At 29.9% G+C, this 19,038-nt stretch overlaps 1 protein-coding gene across 1 annotated transcript in view; it reads left to right on the forward strand.

Moving 5' to 3' along the window:
• Nucleotides 1–11,760, forward strand: part of LOC100201110 (uncharacterized) — a 34,684-nt gene extending 22,924 nt beyond the window's left edge. Inside the window, exons 5-9 of the mRNA XM_065810676.1 lie at nt 7,759–7,899; nt 10,636–10,895; nt 11,381–11,474; nt 11,547–11,648; nt 11,726–11,760. Coding sequence (XP_065666748.1) covers nt 7,759–7,899; nt 10,636–10,895; nt 11,381–11,474; nt 11,547–11,648; nt 11,726–11,745 — 617 coding nt within the window. The 3' untranslated portion in view covers nt 11,746–11,760. The remainder of the gene's footprint in view (nt 1–7,758; nt 7,900–10,635; nt 10,896–11,380; nt 11,475–11,546; nt 11,649–11,725) is intronic.
• The last annotated feature ends 7,278 nt before the right edge of the window (nt 11,761–19,038 follow it).

The raw sequence follows: 19,038 nt of genomic DNA on the forward strand, positions 1-19,038 counted from the left end.
ATTAGATAAGAATAACTTATAAATATAAAATTATTACACTCTAAATTATTGATAATAATTTTTATAATAATTTTTTTTAATGTAATGAATTATATTTTTTATATATAAATTACTTTTATATATAAATCATTTTTATTGAGGAGTTATTAATTATTGTAATAATTTTAAAATTCTTGCATTCTATTACAAATAAAAAAATATAAAACATTTTTTTATTAGCAGTAAATACTTTTGTAGATTTTTGTCAAATTTTTATATCAAATAAGTAATTTTGTTAATAAATAAATGGATAGCTAATGTGAAAACCCAAAAAAATGTCTAAAAATTATTTTCATTGCTCGATATATGGCGCTCATTATATATATATATATTCTTATAACATTAACCTCACTAGCATATCCTTGTAACAAGTATAAAATTAAATTTTGTATTTAATAATTAATTTTTTAATGAATGAACAAATAGCTTGTGCAAAAACCAAAAGCTCATGTAAGAAGCTGTTTAGAGGAGCAGCTCACATGGCTCGCCATGTTTGTTTTAGGAGAGCTTTTTCTGCTCTCTCACTTATTTACTCCTGCCAAGACTTGTATATATATGTATGTATATATATATATGTATGTATGAATGTATATATACATATTCATATATATGTATGTATATATATATCATTTGATATATCATGTATATTTATTATGTATACATATGGTTATATATATTATGTATATATATGGTTTTAAAATGACTTTGTAAATAACCAATTAATATAATCAAAATAAAATAAGCTGTCTTTTTAATTGGATGGATAGGCTAACTGTATAATAGGAAGTTTGTTTATTTTCCCATTTAATGTAAAGCACCTCCCATTTAATGTAAAGCACCTCCCATTTAATGTAAACCACCCATTTATCTTTTTTTATGTTTGGTTGGAGCAGTATCAAAAATCTTAAAAGAATTACAATTAGACAGATTTTTACAATTAATTGATAAATTTATATCATAGATTGTTATCCAACATGGGATTTTTTATTAGTTTTATAGTTCTCATTGTTAGTTGTTAAATGTCTGGACGTTTCCCCAATATAACATCACAGTCAGCAATTTTGTAAACAACATGATAATTAAGTAGCTTTAAAAGTGGATCTTTTAAATGAAAATTATTTTGTATTTTATTAGTAGTAAACATTGATTTTATTAGAACATCTTTGCAATATTCATTAACAATTTTTTAATTTTTTTTAATTTTTTTTGTATAATTAGAATAAATTCCAATGAATGGAAGCTCAAAATATTTTTTATTTGAGTTATTAAATAAGGTAGAAACAGATGTGTTCATTTTCTTATCAGTATACAATTTAATTTCAAAGTCAATACTTTCTTGTGGAAATTGATTATTTTGAAAAAGGTTTTATGTCTTTATCAAATCCCAGCCAAGTATTGTTGATTTTATATGTTTGATCAATCAAACAATGTATAAGACCAAGAGGAAACTAAAAAAATTTTGTAAAAGACCTATATCATTTTTTTTTTTATGAATAACTAATGTCAAAAAGGAATTGGATTTTTAACAATTTTATCCAAAATGGAAATCTGTTGTTTTTTTCCATTGTAAATTTTTATTTTGTATATTTAGATCATTAAAAATTTCTTGAACTTTTTATTTAGAACTAAAGATAGCAATTACATCATCCATATACCATTTATAAAAATTGGTTTAGACAAATAGACAACTATTAACTATATGCAGTAGTGGTGTAGTTGTCTGTAGTGGCCTTCTTGGCCTTGGGGAGGTGAATTAACAAAACAAAAAAAACATGTTTGCTCATGAAATCAAATGGAAATACTAGTGCTAAAGGAGAAACCATTGTAACACCATCTGTTTAATCGTAATATTTTCTGTCAAATACAAAATGAGAAGTTGAAATCTGAAGCAATTTCTTGAACTAAGTTTTAAAAAATTGTTTTTAAAAATTGTTTTTTCTTTAAAGAATAAATCAGTTGCTTTTTGCATGTTAATGTTTGCATGTTGATATTTTTTTAAGTGGAATGTTGTCAATAAACTTTCAACATCATATGAAACAATAAATTTCTTATTTATTTTAATCTGCTTTATCTCTTCAACTAAAGGAAATGAATCTAAAGTGCAAAATAGTTTAGGTATATGTGGAGGCAATAAATGAGAAAGATGTTTTGCAAAGTTGTAGTTGTATGTACCAATTTATATTATAGGTCAAAAAATTGGTAGAGAACTATCTTTACTAAGCAGCAAGAATACATGCATTACCTAAGTTGTGCATTTGAGGTAATGCATGTATTCTTGCTGCTTGATATCCTACAGGATAGGTTTTATTGTACAGGGTGACCAGAAAAAATGGAGACAAACATTTTAAATCATTTTTCATTAAACCAACAAAAATTAAGTAAAACAACAATGAGTAACAACAACATTGACCTTCCGCAATAATATACTCAGCCAGTTTCAAAGTGGCCTCCTCCCGCGGCGATACATAAGCCCAAACGCGTCTTGAAATTTTCAGCGATAAGCCGCAGGTCTTCTGGCGACAATCGATCCCATTCCCGGCGCAGCGATTGCCTCCAAAATTGACCAGATGCGATGAAGTCCGGAATATGGGTCCAACACCAATATTGAGTCGTTTTCGCCTTGTGAGCAGGGGCAGAGTCCTGTTGGAACATCCAATTCACATCGCTAAAGTGCTGTTGGCCCACGGAAGTACCACAGTCTCGAGAATGTTGCGTTGGTAGACTTGGTTGATTTTGACTCCTTGATCCACAAAAATAAGGGGGGTTTTACCGCTAGCGCAGATTCTGCCCCAGACCATGACAGATTGTGGATTTTGGCAGTGTTCGACAATGGCCGACATGCTGGGAGTCTCAGCGGACCAGCTTCTGTCGTTTTGGTGGTTGTGCCCCTGCTCAACGGTGAACAGCTTCTCATCCGTGAACAGGATGCGCTCCCATCGCTAAGCAGCGGCCCGACGCTTGAGCTGGTGACATCTCTGGAGCCGCACACGTTTGTTTTCATCGGTGAGCAATTGAACTTTATGGAGCTTGTAAGGCATGAGGTTAAGCTCCCTTTTTTCCATTTGTTGCACCGATTCACGTTTCATTACGGTTTCAAGGGCGATTTTTTGCATGGAGACCCTCAAATTTCGTTTGACTCGCTTCCTGATGATCTGGCGGTTGGCGGATGTGTTGACGGTGCGTCTTCTACCACTTTCTGGACGGCGACCATCGTGGCCGAGCTCCTTGAAACGATTGACGGCCTTGGACGCAGTTTGCTTAGGCACATTAAGCAAGCAAACAATATCACATTGACGCATTCCTTTACGAAACAACTCCTAAATTACACTACGTTTATTTGACATTCTAAAAATATAATATATTTTAGAGATATCAAACTAAGAACATATATATACTAAACATAAAAACATGGAGAATCCGAAAACCAATTAAATTAATTGGATCTTGTAAAAAACTTTATTATCAGGACATTAAATTTTGTCTCCATTTTTTCTGGTCACCCTGTAAAGTCTTTTCTTGATTATTATGTAGGGTAGAGCGAGACATATTGGGACACTTAAGAAAGAAATGGTAGTTACGGATAAACTTATTATAGTTAACACTGTTTTTATAAATTTCCTAATTCCATTTAAAGTTCATTGATATAAGGAAACCAAAAAACAAAGAAAAAAATTCCTAAAAATAAGTCTACTTCAATTTCAATAAAAGTGGTTATTTTGATTAAATAATCAATTGTTAAATTAAATGAAATCATTATTATTATCAAAGTAGAATCCGTGGTAAATATTTTTCTTTTTGTTTTATCAATAAAATATGTAATCATTATGTATAGTTATAAATGCAACAAAAAACTTAGCATTATACATAAAGTTACTCCATATAAGGAACAATTTGTAACAATTTTTTTGTTGTTGTTATTCACCTCCTCAAGGCCGAAGGCCACTACAGATGAGGAGGCTACTTATTAGTGGTTATAACCCTCTCTCAACTCTATAGCTCCGAAACACGAACCTTGACGAACAAGGCCGCTGCGCGGAGAAACAAATTACTAGTGAAAATGTGAAATAACTTCATTGCAACCATGGTTCAGTGATTAGAGTTCTTTCTCAGAATCAAGAGGTATGAAGTTTGATGTTGGCTCTGACCAGATAAGCGACATTGATAAGGAAGGATGTGTTAAAATCCTAGTTAAATTGCTCTTCCACGGTGCTGTGTGATAAGATGCTTAGTTCTTCTTGGAGCATCTTAATAATTAAAAAAAAAGTAATTGTAGGTGATTGAGGATTGTTGTTAGGACTTTCCAAGTTAAGTAGAAACTTTAAATTATTAGCTTATTTTTCTGTAGACATATGACAACATTTTTTTGTATTTTTATCAATAATTATGATTATTAATATTAATAGTGGATTTTTGCTGCAATGACTTATTGTTTTTTGATTATTACTAAAATAAACATCTCATTCATCAATCGTTTTTTGACATTTAACATATCTTTCTGTTTTCCAATATATTTATTGACATCTGGTTTGCAAGTAAATGGGCTGCCTTGTAATTTCAAACAAGCTAAGATGTAATATCTCTTGGATGCCTAATGTAAAGCCCACAGTTTATTTTTTGCTAATTTTTTAACAATGAGACACATTTCCCGAAATATTTCTAAATTACCTAAAGCTTGATTTCACAATGGTTTGCATATTTAAGTATATTACCGCAAGGAATTTTTGTAATCAACAGTAAATTGCAATGAGTGCCATGCTGACGCTTAAGTTCAATGTTATTTGTAATTGTTTTATAAATTGCAAAAACCTGATTAAAAACGTAATACATCAGTTATTCCATTATTGGATCTTTTTTCCAAACCCATTATACTTTCTTATTTTCTGTTCAAGAAATATAGCTAAATTTTGCTAAGTTATTTGCAAGATTGATACAATCATCCAATTTTTTTGATGCATATATATGAACTGCTTCTACGACTACTGAGCAGTCAATCTTATTTAATGAAGTTTTCAAAATATAATTTATTGTTGGTTTTATTAGACAAGTACAAAAGCAATCCCGAGTAAAGGCAATTTTGTATGATAAAATTGGTCTATTACTGGGAGATTTCTAAAGCAGTTTATTAATTTTGTTTTATTTGTTTAATAGTTTATAATTTATTTATTTATTAGTTTGTTACTCCTTGTTGCAATATTTTTTATTTTAATTGGTATGGGGTCATCCATAAATTGTCACACTCTAAGGGGGCTAGTGGGTTAATTGTTTTGTGACAACTCATACAAAACTTGCTACTAAAGTGTTACAATTTTGTGACGATGGAGATGTCAAAAATGGTAGAAAGTTGTGTGGCGTAATTTATGGATGACCCTATCTAAATTCAGTTTACAAAATTAGTATTTAAACAAAGTATTTTCTAGCGAAGTAAATCAAAACAAATTTTTACACAAGATAAGATTTTTGTTTAAACACAACTTTCATTGATTTTAATTCAAAGTTATATAATCAAAATTTAAATTGCATAAGTTTTAACATAAAGTTGCACAACTTTACACGCAAAGAATACGCCGCAAAGATATTTAGTTTTTAAGTTTTTAAATATTTTTAAAATGCTAAAAATTAAAGTAGAAGGTCAACCACAAAAAAAAACAAAAAAAAAAAACTGAATTGTTTATTGAAATTTTATAAAAAAGTTAATTTAGAATAATTGGTTAAAGAAAAAATATAGAATTTTGGACCCCCCTATTACTGCATTAGATGCGCAGATTTAACTAATTGATTACATAAACACATAACAAAAGTATCTCTAACATAGATGACAATTGTGTGACATTTCTCCTGATGTTTAATGCACTGACCTCAGTGTCAGCATCTAAACATTTTTGTTAGTTCATATCCTTGGCTAAGCGATAAAACATTTTTCAGTATTTTTCCAGTTCTTCTTAATAATTCATCTCAGGCTTAATGGCTGCTGTGAGTTCTCTTCAACTTAATGCTCATTTGTGCATGTTTGTTTTACAAACACGCACACATGAGCATTAAGTTGCTCAATATATAATATGATACACACATATTATATCGTTATAAAAAATATGAAAAGGTGTCTTTTTAGTTATTTTAGCCCTGGGCGCTTACCACTCTTGCCATGCCACTGCATCTAGCGCCAATTTGTATTATTTAAAAATGTAAATATAATGAACAACATATATTTATAATTATTATCTAGTTTAAAAAATTGTTACATATTTTCATCTTTAGGCCATGCATCATCTAAGAAAATTAAATCTTGCAATCACACCTGCAACTAATAATAACGCCAGGATATGCTTCTGGTATTGGAGGATTATTGATGTTTGGTATTTGATTGTTTTCAACTGCTCATACTGCCCATTCTTTCAATTTCTTATATATATATATATATATATATATATATATATATATATATATATATATATATATATATATATATATATATATATATATATATATATATATATGAGCCAATGAGATGCATAGTGGTATAAGTCACTTTTTTCAATATTTTGTGTTATTGCCACCAATGGTTAGCATTTTGTTTATTCTATTATATGGCAGAGTGGTATAAGTCTAATGATTTCGATAATGATGCTGGAACTGTTTTTTGTTATGCTCCTCACTAAACAGCTGTTTTTGTTCACAGCCATAGTGATATTAGTCAGACTTCTCAAAACTAGATATGAGTGACTTATACCACTATGCATCTCAGGGGCTCATATATAGATATATATATATATACATATATATATATATATTCATATATATATATATATATATATATATATATATATATATATATATATATATATATATACACACACATATATATATATTTATATATATATATATATATGTGTATATATATATATATATATATATATATATCTTCTATGTCCCTAGGTCTGACTCCTATACCATTTTTGATTGTTGGATCAAGTGCGACTGCTAAGAGTGTATGAATACTAAAGCCTATTTGGCGGTTGTATAGATCTACTTATAAATGCTCACTAATTAATGTACTATCTACACCTGAACCAAGTTTAGTATATAAATCATGTAGCAAATCACAGCACAAAATTTGCTGGAAGAATTGCATTCTCTTTCTCTTCAATCATTAAATTTTCTCTGATAGATAATATTACTAATAGTATACAGCTAACAGTAACATACTTTTGACCTTCTAAAAACTCTTGAGACTGCTTAAAAGGGTGTAGTATATTTCTAGTATGCTTCACTATTTCCCTCCTTCCATCAACAAGGTTAGTTGTTATCCTTTTATGGACATCTTGAGTTGTTGCAATATATGTTCTTAATCTTAGAAGTCATTTAGCTATATAATAAGTTGACCCCCATATCTTTAAATCAATCGTGCTTAGGTACTACAACTGCTGCAGAATGTTTAAACTGCGTTGAAAAAGCTATTTTAGATATTCATTGATTTCTTACATGCTTTTTTTTATATAATATAATTATGGAGTAATTTCTCAAAGGCCATTATCACTTTCTCTTATTATCAGCTCTCAAGCTGATTAAATTAAACCAATCAGCTTCGAGCTGAAGCTGAATTATAGCAATCCCTAATACACACATACACACATTAATTTATAAAGTTTTTTAATATTCATAAAATTAGAGATTTTTTTCTTTTAGTCAGTTTTTATTTTATAGTTTTTTCTTTTCTTCTAGCCAGTCCTTTTGATCTTAATTTTGAAGATAAAAGCTTTCGCAAATGGCAATTTTCTGGATTTGTCATTAACAGAAATGAAAACAGCTTAACTGAGGGGCCTTCTCGTGATGTTACGTCAGTTAATCAAGGAAAACCTTATGGTGAGAACTTTTTTAATTTCAATGATAATCAAACTAATATTTTATATTTTAATATTTATGTTTACTTTAGATTATACATATATGTATACATGCAGTGCATTAAGTCACATACATGCAGTGCATTAAGTCATATACATGCAATGCATTAAGTCATATACATGCAGTGCATTAAGTCATATACATGCAGTATATTAGCTTGTATACATAGAACAGGTCGTATTTTGTGGTTTTAAAATTTGTTAATATTTAGAATGTTCAATAGGGTGGAGCGATTTTCATAGCAAAAAAAAAAGAGTTTAAAAGCCAATATTACTGAGACACGAATCAATGTCTATTAATTATAAGATAAAAGTAAAAAAATATTTTTTGATTTTGATGAGATCTTGAGGGTCCTCTTTGGAATTTAAATTCTTGACAGGTCCTAATATTTTTGAATTTTTTTTTTTCTAAACCATATCAACCTTGGACTCAAAAAAAGCAGAAAAAAATGCTTGTTTCATACATAATAGTTTTATTAAAAAAATTTTTTAGTGAAAAAAATACTTGCAAAAATATACCTTAAAACCCCCGTTTTGTTGAGGACGGGGGTTTTTAATGAAAAAAACAACTCTACTTTTTTAATTTTAATTTTTTAATAAAAACAAATATTTTCAAAATCAGCATATTATTTTGCTTCTTTTAAGTATCAAGTTGATATAGTTTAGAAAAAAAAAATTTAAACAATATTAGGACCCATCAAAAATTTAGAATCCAAAGAGGAACCTCAAGAACTCATCTAAACTAAAAAAAAAAAGAGTAAGGTTCTTTTTTCACCAAAAGATATTGATTTGCTGCTCAGGCAAATCAAATTTCAAAAATTTTCAAAATCGCTCCACCCTAATGTTCAAGTGTTAACTTTTTTTTTCCTACTTTCAAAATTTGAAAAAATGCAAAATTTTGTTTTCATAAATATTATATGTTTAAATTGACCATTTTATCTATATATTTACAACTATTTTATGATTATATATTTTATATTTTATATATTTTATATGCCCTAGCATGAAATAGCTAAAATGACACTAGATTTACAAGCTTTTTGAATGAAAAGTATTTTTAGGGTTTGCTCAAGACCCTTGATTTTATTATATTGTTATATTATTATATTTTATTATATTATATTATATTTTATAGATATATATAGATATCAATTTTATATATATATTAGGACATAATTTATACAACTATTATATATTTACAACATTTTATCTATATATTCACAAATATTTCATTTTATCTATATATTCACAACTATTTTATTTTATAATGTAATTAATGGTAATATAATAACATTATTTTTCCAATTTTTTACAAAAAATTAAGCAAATTTTTTGTTACATAATGTAAATTTATTTAAAATATATTTTAATGGAGCTATCTTTTTAAATTCAACTCTATTGCTATAATTTTAACAGCTTTCTCTTACACAAATATACTTATGGATAAATTGTTCTATCATGCCAACAAATACTTTCACCTGATCATGTACCATAGTTAAAGTTTTTGTATATGCTGAAAACTGCTTGTAATTAAATTGAAATTGCAAGACTCTGTGCCAACTGTTGTTGTTTGACTCGGTGCCAACTGTTGTTGTTTGACTCTGTGCCAACTGTTGTTGCAAGACTCTGTGCCAACTGTTGTTTGACTCTGTGCCAACTGTTGTCGTTTGACTCTGTGCCAACTGTTGTTGTTTGACTCTGTGCCAACTGTTGTTGTTTGACTCTGTGCCAACTGTTGTTGTTTGACTCTGTGCCAACTGTTGTTGTTTGACTCTGTGCCAACTGTTGTTGTTTGACTCTGTGCCAACTGTTGTTGTTTGACTCTGTGCCAACTGTTGTTGTTTGACTCTGTGCCAACTGTTGTTGTTTGACTCTGTGCCAACTGTTGTTGTTTGACTCTGTGCCAACTGTTGTTGTTTGACTCTGTTTGCCAACTGTTGTTGTTTGACTCTGTGCCAACTGTTGTTGTTTGACTCTGTGCCAACTGTTGTTGTTTGACTCTGTGCCAACTGTTGTTGTTTGACTCTGTGCCAACTGTTGTTGTTTGACTCTGTGCCAACTGTTGTTGTTTGACTCTGTGCCAACTGTTGTTGTTTGACTCTGTTTGCCAACTGTTGTTGTTTGACTCTGTGCCAACTGTTGTTGTTTGACTCTGTGCCAACTGTTGTTGTTTGACTCTGTTTGCCAACTGTTGTTGTTTGACTCTGTGCCAACTGTTGTTGTTTGACTCTGTTTGCCAACTGTTTGTGTCTTTTTTTTTTTTACACTACTTCATAAAATTTTGTAAAATTTAAAACTTAAATAAACATTGAAAACTGATGTTCTTACTACTATCTTTAAACTTTTTTTTTTGTACTTTCTTTGCTTTCTAGTTTTTCCTCATTTAAATGAACTTTTGAATTTATAGTGTAAAAAAAGAATTAATAGTTACACAAAAAAGTAAAAAAAATGGAAGAGTTGGTATAACATTAATGTGGTTAAATAAACATATCTAAAAATGGGAGTAAAAAAGAAATGAAAAAAAGCTTTCTAAAAAGAATCATGTTTTACAGAATTTTTCTATATTCCTGTGTCATCATTGTAAAAATTTTACTTTAAGTTGTTTTTTCTTGATTTTGAACAAATTACTAATATTTAATAGTTGAAATTTTTTACTTTTTAGTTTTATATTATAGTTTTATATATTATTTCTAAATAGGATATTATGCAGTTGCAACAGGAAGTGGTAATTCTCAGCAATTCTTTATAAAGAGTCCAATGGTAACTAGTTTTAAAGGCGAAAAGTGTTTAAGTTTTTTTTTCATGCTAAATGGAGCTAAGCTGCATATGACTGAAGCATTATCAGTTTATATAATTGAAAACTCAAAACAAGAGATTATTTTTGTTACTGGAGGTCACCAGGGAAACTATTGGAACAGAGTTAGCATTAACATAAAAAATAGAATGCAACAATTTCAAGTAAATACTATTTTGTCACTACCTATAGATTTGATAAAATAAAAAGTAATTCATAAAAATGTTGAAATTATATATAAAAGTTTTTTATCATAAGATTCCTATGAATTGATTTCAAAACATTAACACTAATATATACTGTTTGTAAACATTATACTGTGTAACAATAATATACTGTTTGTAAACATAATACTGTATACAAATAATATGCTGTTTGTAAACATTATACTGTATAACAATAATATACTGTTTGCAAACATACTGTGTAGCAATTTTATACTGTTTCTAAACATTATGCTGTATAACAATAATATACTGTTTGTAAACATTATACTGTGTAACAATAATATACTGTTTGTAAAAGCAAATACATTCCATATAATGGAATGTATTTGCTTTTACAACAGAATTTTCAAATTATTTATTTTTAATTCAATTTAATTTTGATCCATCAAAAGATTTTTTGCACGATGTGTCTATTTTATTAGATCATGATTCAAGCAAAGCATATGTATGGTACATCATCTGTTGCTATTGACGACATATTTTTTGACGATAATGTCTGTCCTGCAGGACTCTCAGGTATTCATTTGTTAATAACAAAATCTTTTTTTTTGCATAGATTGTACATACATTTCTCCAATTTTTTCATAGGTTGTAAAGATTTAAGTGATAAATGTCCGTCTCTTGTTTTAAATGGTCAATGTGAAAAAAATTGGAGGGTAATGCTTGCAGAATGTTGTGCTTCTTGTTCAAGTAAGAAATTTTGTGATAAGGTTAAGAAATAAATTTGTTTTGGTTTTAGTTTTAATTAATATTCTACTTTTTTTTAGATGTTAATTTGATTTGGTAAAACCTTGGTTTTGAGTATGTAATATTTTATTATTTTATATATTTATTTTTTTCCAAGCTGAGCACCTAGCACATCTAGAAATTCAAAGTACTTAAAAAAATTGCTAGATAACTTGAGCTATTTACATTAATTCTGACTATGTAGTTTTTCTCTGGTGCTCGGAATATAAAATTGCCAGGTATCTAGCTTGGTTTATTCCAAGTCAGATACTTGGCACTTTTCTTAGTATCTGAACCAGAATATACCCAGATTTTGGAATATACTTTATATATCAACATTTTTGAATATATGCCAAGTTTGACCTGAAAGCTTTTGTTGTTATTATATATTTACCCCATGTCTTGTTTAAGTCTATAACTTCAACATTTCTCAATTTCTTACTCAGATAAACTTTGTGACTTCCTACAATTTCCAAAAGAACAACTCTTTTGAGAACAAACTGCTATTTATTATTGCAAGAAATTGATGTAAAAAGGTGATTTCTGATACTAAGCTTCATTATTCTCAGTACATTAAATCTTGTATCTCAGATGTTAGGCTCTAAAGACTTTTAGAAAATCTTAAACAGCTTCGTTAACAATGGTAGTTCTAACATTCCATCTCTCATTCATGTGACTGATCTTTTTACCTCTCCCAAAGATAAAGCAGAACTATTTGCAAAAAACTTCTCTTCTAATTCGACTCTTGAATCTTATGGTTATTCTCTTCCTTCCATTCCAATTAAACAGGTTTACCCATTGTTAGACATTCAAATCACTCCAGGTCCCGTTGCTAAAGTCATATCTCAGTTAAACTCTTTTATGGCTTGTGGAGAACATTTTTGTCTTACAAAAATGTTCTCGAGAACTCTCTTCAATTCTCTGTAAACTATTTAATAAGTGCTTGACTAAATCTTGTTTTTCTGCCTGTGCGAAATTGGCATCATTGTTTTCAGTTTTTAAAAAATACAGAGATATTTTCACCCCTCCAATCATCATCCGATCAGTCTTCTTTCTTTTATTATCTTTGAGTCTTTATTCAACAAATTTCTAACATCCCATCTTGAGTTTTTGATCTTCTTGCTCTATGGCTGACTTGCTAACTACTGTGACTGAAAGATTTTATCATGCATTAGATAGAGGCTAGGGCTATTGTTCTTGACATATCTAAATCTTTTGACAAAGTTTGACATGCTGGTCTTCTCCATAACATTGCTTTATATGGTGTGTCTTGGAAAGTTTTTGAGATTATTAAATCATTTATTTCTAATTGCTTTATTAAAGTCATACTTAAAGGCCATTACTCTTCTTTATTTCCAGTAACTTCTGGAGTACCTCAAGGTTCTATCTTTGGTCCTGTTTTGTTTCTTATCTACATTATTGACCTTACATTTAATAACCTTACATTTAAAGTAGCTCTTTTTGCTGATAACTCAATTTTATACACCTATTTGACAAAAATCTTTTCTTTTCGATAGCTTATAACAGGCAGCTGATCTTGAATCTGATCTCACTTCTGTAACAGGTTGGGGCTCGCAGTGGCTTGTAACTTCTAACTCCAACAAAACTCAGTTATTTACTGCAAACAACTATCTCAATATTGTCAACATTCCTATATTAATGAATAGTAACCTCACTGAGTCCTCTTCTTTACATCTTCTTAGATTATCATTTACTACTAACCTTTTATGGAAATCATATATATAATCAATTGCTAAATTAGCATCTGCTAAGGTAGGTTCTCTTTATTGTGCCCACAATTTTTTTTTATATATATATATATATATAGGCTTTGGCGGGAAGCAAGAGCTTTAGCTATCGCTATCACCCACACCCCCCTAAAATAGTTTATGGGAGCAATATCTCTTGCAAAAGTATAATTTTTTTCTTCTCAAAAGTATAATTATCATTGAAACTAAAATGAAAAACAACAAGTCATTTAAAAAAAAATTAATTACATAATAAAAAAGAGCACCAATTAAAATGCAAATGTTTTTGAGTATATTGATAAAATTTGAAATTATTTAACTGATTAAAAATAAGATTATAACTCTAAATTATTGCGTATTTTTTATTTTATGTAATGAATTATATATTTATATATTAATTACTTTAATATATTATTCACTTTTATTGTGGAATTTTTAATTTTTGTAACAGTTCTTAAAATGCCTGCATTCTACACACTAAAAAAACAAGGTAGAAACACAATAATTGATACTTGTTATGTATACATTCTTGTAATATTAACGTTACAAACATATGCATGCAACAAGTATAAAACCAAATTTTGTATTTAATTTTTTTAATGAATAAACAGGTAGCTCCTGCAAAAAATAAAAGCTTTTGTAAGAAGCTGTTTAGGGGAGCAGCTCGCATGGCTCACCATATTCGTATTAGAAGAGCTTTTCTCTAAAAAATAAAGCATTAGCACTATTGAATTAAAAAGAAGACCCCAAAATGACTTACTTTAAATGTCTTGAAGGCAAAGTTCCTCCTAAAAAGTAGTAAATATATATTTTGAGTCTTTCGCATAATAAATATTAAAAATTGTTTATTATGTGGTGCGTCATAACCTTTTCAAAATGTTTGACATTGTCTTTTAGATTCATGTTAAGTATAGTTTACAAATTTTTAAATATATAACAGAACTTTGAAATTAAAATAAATAACATGCTCTTTAAAAGTACTGTAGAGTTTTGCCAAAAAATAGTGAAACCTAGAAAAAATCTGTATAGAGACATATCATCAGAAAGATAATTTTATCAGCTTTCTAATGGTGTATCTTGTCACTTTTTTGGAGTTGAGCGAAAAAAATGGCGGATCAAAATGCGAATGTAGGTTTTTTCATTTAAACATTGAATTAGATATAAAAAACTATTTTGTATAGTTGACTGTCTTTTTATTTTAAAAAAAGATAATAATGGAAGGTGAAATTGAAACTGACATATCAAATGGAATAATGTTGTATGTAAAATGCAGATTAGGTGTAACAATACGTGATCCTTTGAATCATGTAGGTTCAAAGTATTCTGATTATAGCAACAAAAAATATCCCCTGGCTGCTGTGAAGCTTCATTTAGATACTTTAGTTGATTAGCTCAAACTGAACAAAAGAACAAAAGCAAACACTCCATTTATTCTGTAGAAATTTTTTTAAAAATTGCTTTCAAAAAAGAACAAATCGAGCATATAATTAGAGCCAAAATGGAACTATTTGATTTCAAAACACAGTGTTTTTATTGTGGTGGTAATTGTATCTATATGTATCAAAAAAAATCTAAATCGCAACAAATTTAAAGAAGTATGTACAAAAAAATCAGCCATACCATTCTTCCACCATCGAAATATGTCATAATAGAGAAGACCAACTTGCTAGAACTATAGAAGCATGTTTAATCAATGTGAATGATCTAGTAGCAGCAGAAGTCAGATATCACGTATCATGTAGAGCCAGCTTCGAGAACCCTTTACCAAAATGTTCAACATCTGGGCGTCTTGCTTGCAATAACAAAATGACATCATTCAATACTATATGTGAATTGTTAGAAAGAGACAGTTGTACATGTTATCAGAATTTCATTCGAAAATGATGTCAATCAATGATGACATTTATTCAATAAAAATGACCAGTCAAATTAAAGGAAATGTTTGGTGAGTCTTTACGCTTTGTCAAAAGACGCACCATAGACTTGGGTCAAACTGCAATTGCAAATTCAGGCGTTCAAAAGAAATACAATTCCAAGAGATAAAAAGGAGCTATGGTTAAATATCAAGTCAAATGATGAGATAATAATTAGGCAGTACTACATACCTGGCATACCTTCATTAACAAAAACAATATTCAAACCAGTCATTTAGGTTTGTTATGCATATTACAATTTAATTAAATATTTACAAAGTTTGAAAACTAATTGTTTTATTTAATTTTAGGAAAAGATTCAAGCTTGTTTTATTGATCTTTTATGAAACATTGGCTACCTTTTCAAAAATCCATGCCTAAGTTGGTCTGGCTACATGAGTTCTGCAACAAATAATATTGTAAAACAGAAATCTAACATTGCTATACTACCTGTGATTGATTTACAGGCTACTGATTTGACAACCTTATATTCACTACTTTGCTTCATCATTGATCACTCCAAAAAAGTGAATGTTACAATGCCATCGATAACATTTGATCAGCAGCTTTACATAAAAGTATACCAAATAGTCTCTACAAAAAACTTAGATATATTTGTTCGTCTCAGAGGTGTCTATCAACTTTTCTAGGTTCAATTGGATTTTTCTAGGTTCAATTGGAGTTTTCTAGGTTCAATTGGATGTATGATAGAAGGAAGTGGTTTTAGAAGTGCTCTCAAAACAGTATATACCCCTTTAACAGTAGGACACATGCAATCAGGAAAAGCATTTTCACGTGCTATACAAGGCCATTTCTTATGTGCATCAGCAATGAATTCACTGATATTAAAGAATTTTTAGGATGATTTAGATGATAGTGAGCAGAAAAATATTTTAGAAATGTATGATTCAGAAGACCCTTCTGTTCAAAAAAGTAATGATTTGGCGGTTAGATTGCTAAACTGGTACACACTGAAAAAAGGTTATCTTTCATTAAACTCATGAACATTATCTTTATGGTTACATTATGTACAATACGTAACTGTGGTCCAAAAGTTTATTAAAGCGTAGAGAACAAGTAACTGGTCATTATATATTTTTGCAACAAAGTTCATGTTCAATCTTTTTGATGCAACAGGGTACAATAACTAGGCAAAATTGTGCAAGATTTACCTTCAGACCGTTGATGCCTTACAAACAGAACACCCTCTAATTTATGCACAATACATGGCAGGTAATTACACTGTTAGAAAAAATGAAAAAAAAAAATGGTCAGGAATATGGACTGATCTAGCAATTGAACAGACTCAGATGAAGTCACTGAAAAGTAGAGTTGGAGTTATTGGTAAAGGCTTGACTGAAAATGTGTTGAGGGTGTGGACGAAAATATTGCATGAATGCGCAAAAGTAAGTGACGCAATAAGCACTCTCACATCTCTGCATAAATCTGTTGACAAACATAAAGAAATATATCCTGAAAGAATGAAATGTGATAGTGACAACTTTAAAAAAATGCAATCATGGTTTTTTGCTCATAACCCATTCATGGTTAGAGATCAACTTGTTAGTTTGGACTCGAGTTTGGTTGGTAATCAGAAAAATATTACCTGTGATCAATCAGAAGAGATAGGAGCATCAATACACAAAGAGCTGAATGGTAAAACCTATACAAATTACTCTTTCAAACAAAAAAAATCAAATAACTTCTCTCCAGAGCTTATACTCCGAAGTATCTGCTCAAGACAAAATTGTTACAATCGACCTATTAACATTTTTTCTAAAATTGGTTGTTGTTGAAAGAAAGCCAGAGAATGAAGTGCTACTTTCAATATGAGTTATCACCATATCCAACATCCTTATTTAAAGGAAGTGTCATGAGATCAGCACGAAAGTCAACATTGAAAACATTCATACTCAATAATGTATCACCAGTAAATGAACCTATATCAATCAAGATTGCTGGTGGGGGCACATTATTTTGGTGCTGCAATTGGAAAAAAAAATGAGTTATTTAGTGAAATTTTTCAAAAATACATTGATTTTTCTCAACACATACAACTTGACACAATCATTTTTGATGGTTGTCAGTCGACCACTAAAGATAGTATCCACCAAAAGCGATCTGGTAAGACTTTACAAACAGTTGAAATCAATTATCTCAATCCATACCCAGCAGAAAGAAGTATTTTCCTAAGTAACTACAAAAAAAAAAAATGATTTTTTCAGGGTTTTAGCATTGAAGTTACAAAACAATGGTTTTAAAGTTATTTGTTTTTCCAGTGATGCAGACACAAGTATTAAGCTAGAGCTTGAGATTGACAACGTTGGGTCAGTCACAATTTATTTGGATGACACTGATATTTTATGTCCATTGATACATCTTGTACATACTGGAGCACAACCTCAAGTCATCTTTTTTAAAAATGTTGACACAAAATATAGCTACAGATCAAAGAGTATGTTATAAAATTCAGAATGTTGTAAATCCAAGTGATGATACCCTTTTAAATTATGTATTATTTGCGCACGCATTCACTGGGTGTGACACAACATCAGCGATCCGTAATTTCGGTAAAACCACAATTTTTACGAAGTTGAAAAATCCAAATGAGTTGTAATCTATTGCAGATTTATTTTATCAGGAGAACATTTCTGATGATAATGGCAAGGGAGCCATTCGTTTTTTTGAGCTGCTTCATTCACTTTGTTTCAATCTACAACAGATCAGGAAACATAAATATGATGAAATGGTAGCATCTGATCATGCAAGTATTGATCCTGCTCTATTACCACCATCACCAAGAGCTGCTTATTATCATAGACTTAGAGTTTATCACCAAATGAAAGTATAAAGAAAGTTGAGTGACGTTGGTTTAGATCCATTGAGTTGGGGATGGGTAATACAAAATCAAATGCATGCAGCAATTATGACAGATATAGAAGCAGGTCCTCAAGATATTTTGAACATTATCAAATGTAAATGTAAAATGTAAATGTAAAGGTCCATGTGTTAAAACTTGTCGATTATATTGTGCATCATCTGTCTCGATAAAAATACTCATCTTTGGCAGATATCAAATGCATCCGGCTACTGTCTTGTAGAAGGCCTCCTAGGCAAAGAGTTAAGGGGTAAACAGATTCTATCTGTTGATCAGCCTCGCACCTCCTCTTTATCTATTAGGCTGGCGCAGATGTATTTTTAATACATTGTTTTCAGTTTAGGATGTTGAATAATGGATCTTCTGGGCTCAATGCATGGGTTTTGCTTGTGTCTCTGTTTTTATGACTAGGCAACTTATTCTATTATATCCTAATGAGGGTACAGCTCTAAAACTCAGCTGTATTGTTCTGAGGGTGGCTGGTAGTCAGGTTTTCCAAAATCTGTGGTAGCGCTCAGATAGGCTGATTCCATCAACAGCTGCCTCCATCAATAGCTGAAAAATGGCAAAGTATAAACAGTACCATGTTGCGCATGGATGGTGTCCCTGTTTGTACTTTTGGTGTGCGTTATCAAGGCCACATTTGGAGCCCATTGTTACGGCTTAAGGTTTATTAATAGTAATAAGGCAATTGCTTGGGCTATTAAACAGTGTACTGAGTACTGTCTATGCTTTGAGTCAAGTTCTTTAACAAATTTAAAAATGAATAAAGTACCAAAAACTATAAAACACAAAAAACCATCGTCATCACCAAG

This window comes from Hydra vulgaris, chromosome 11 (assembly GCF_038396675.1).
Source record: "Hydra vulgaris chromosome 11, alternate assembly HydraT2T_AEP".
Lineage (NCBI taxonomy): Eukaryota > Metazoa > Cnidaria > Hydrozoa > Anthoathecata > Hydridae > Hydra > Hydra vulgaris.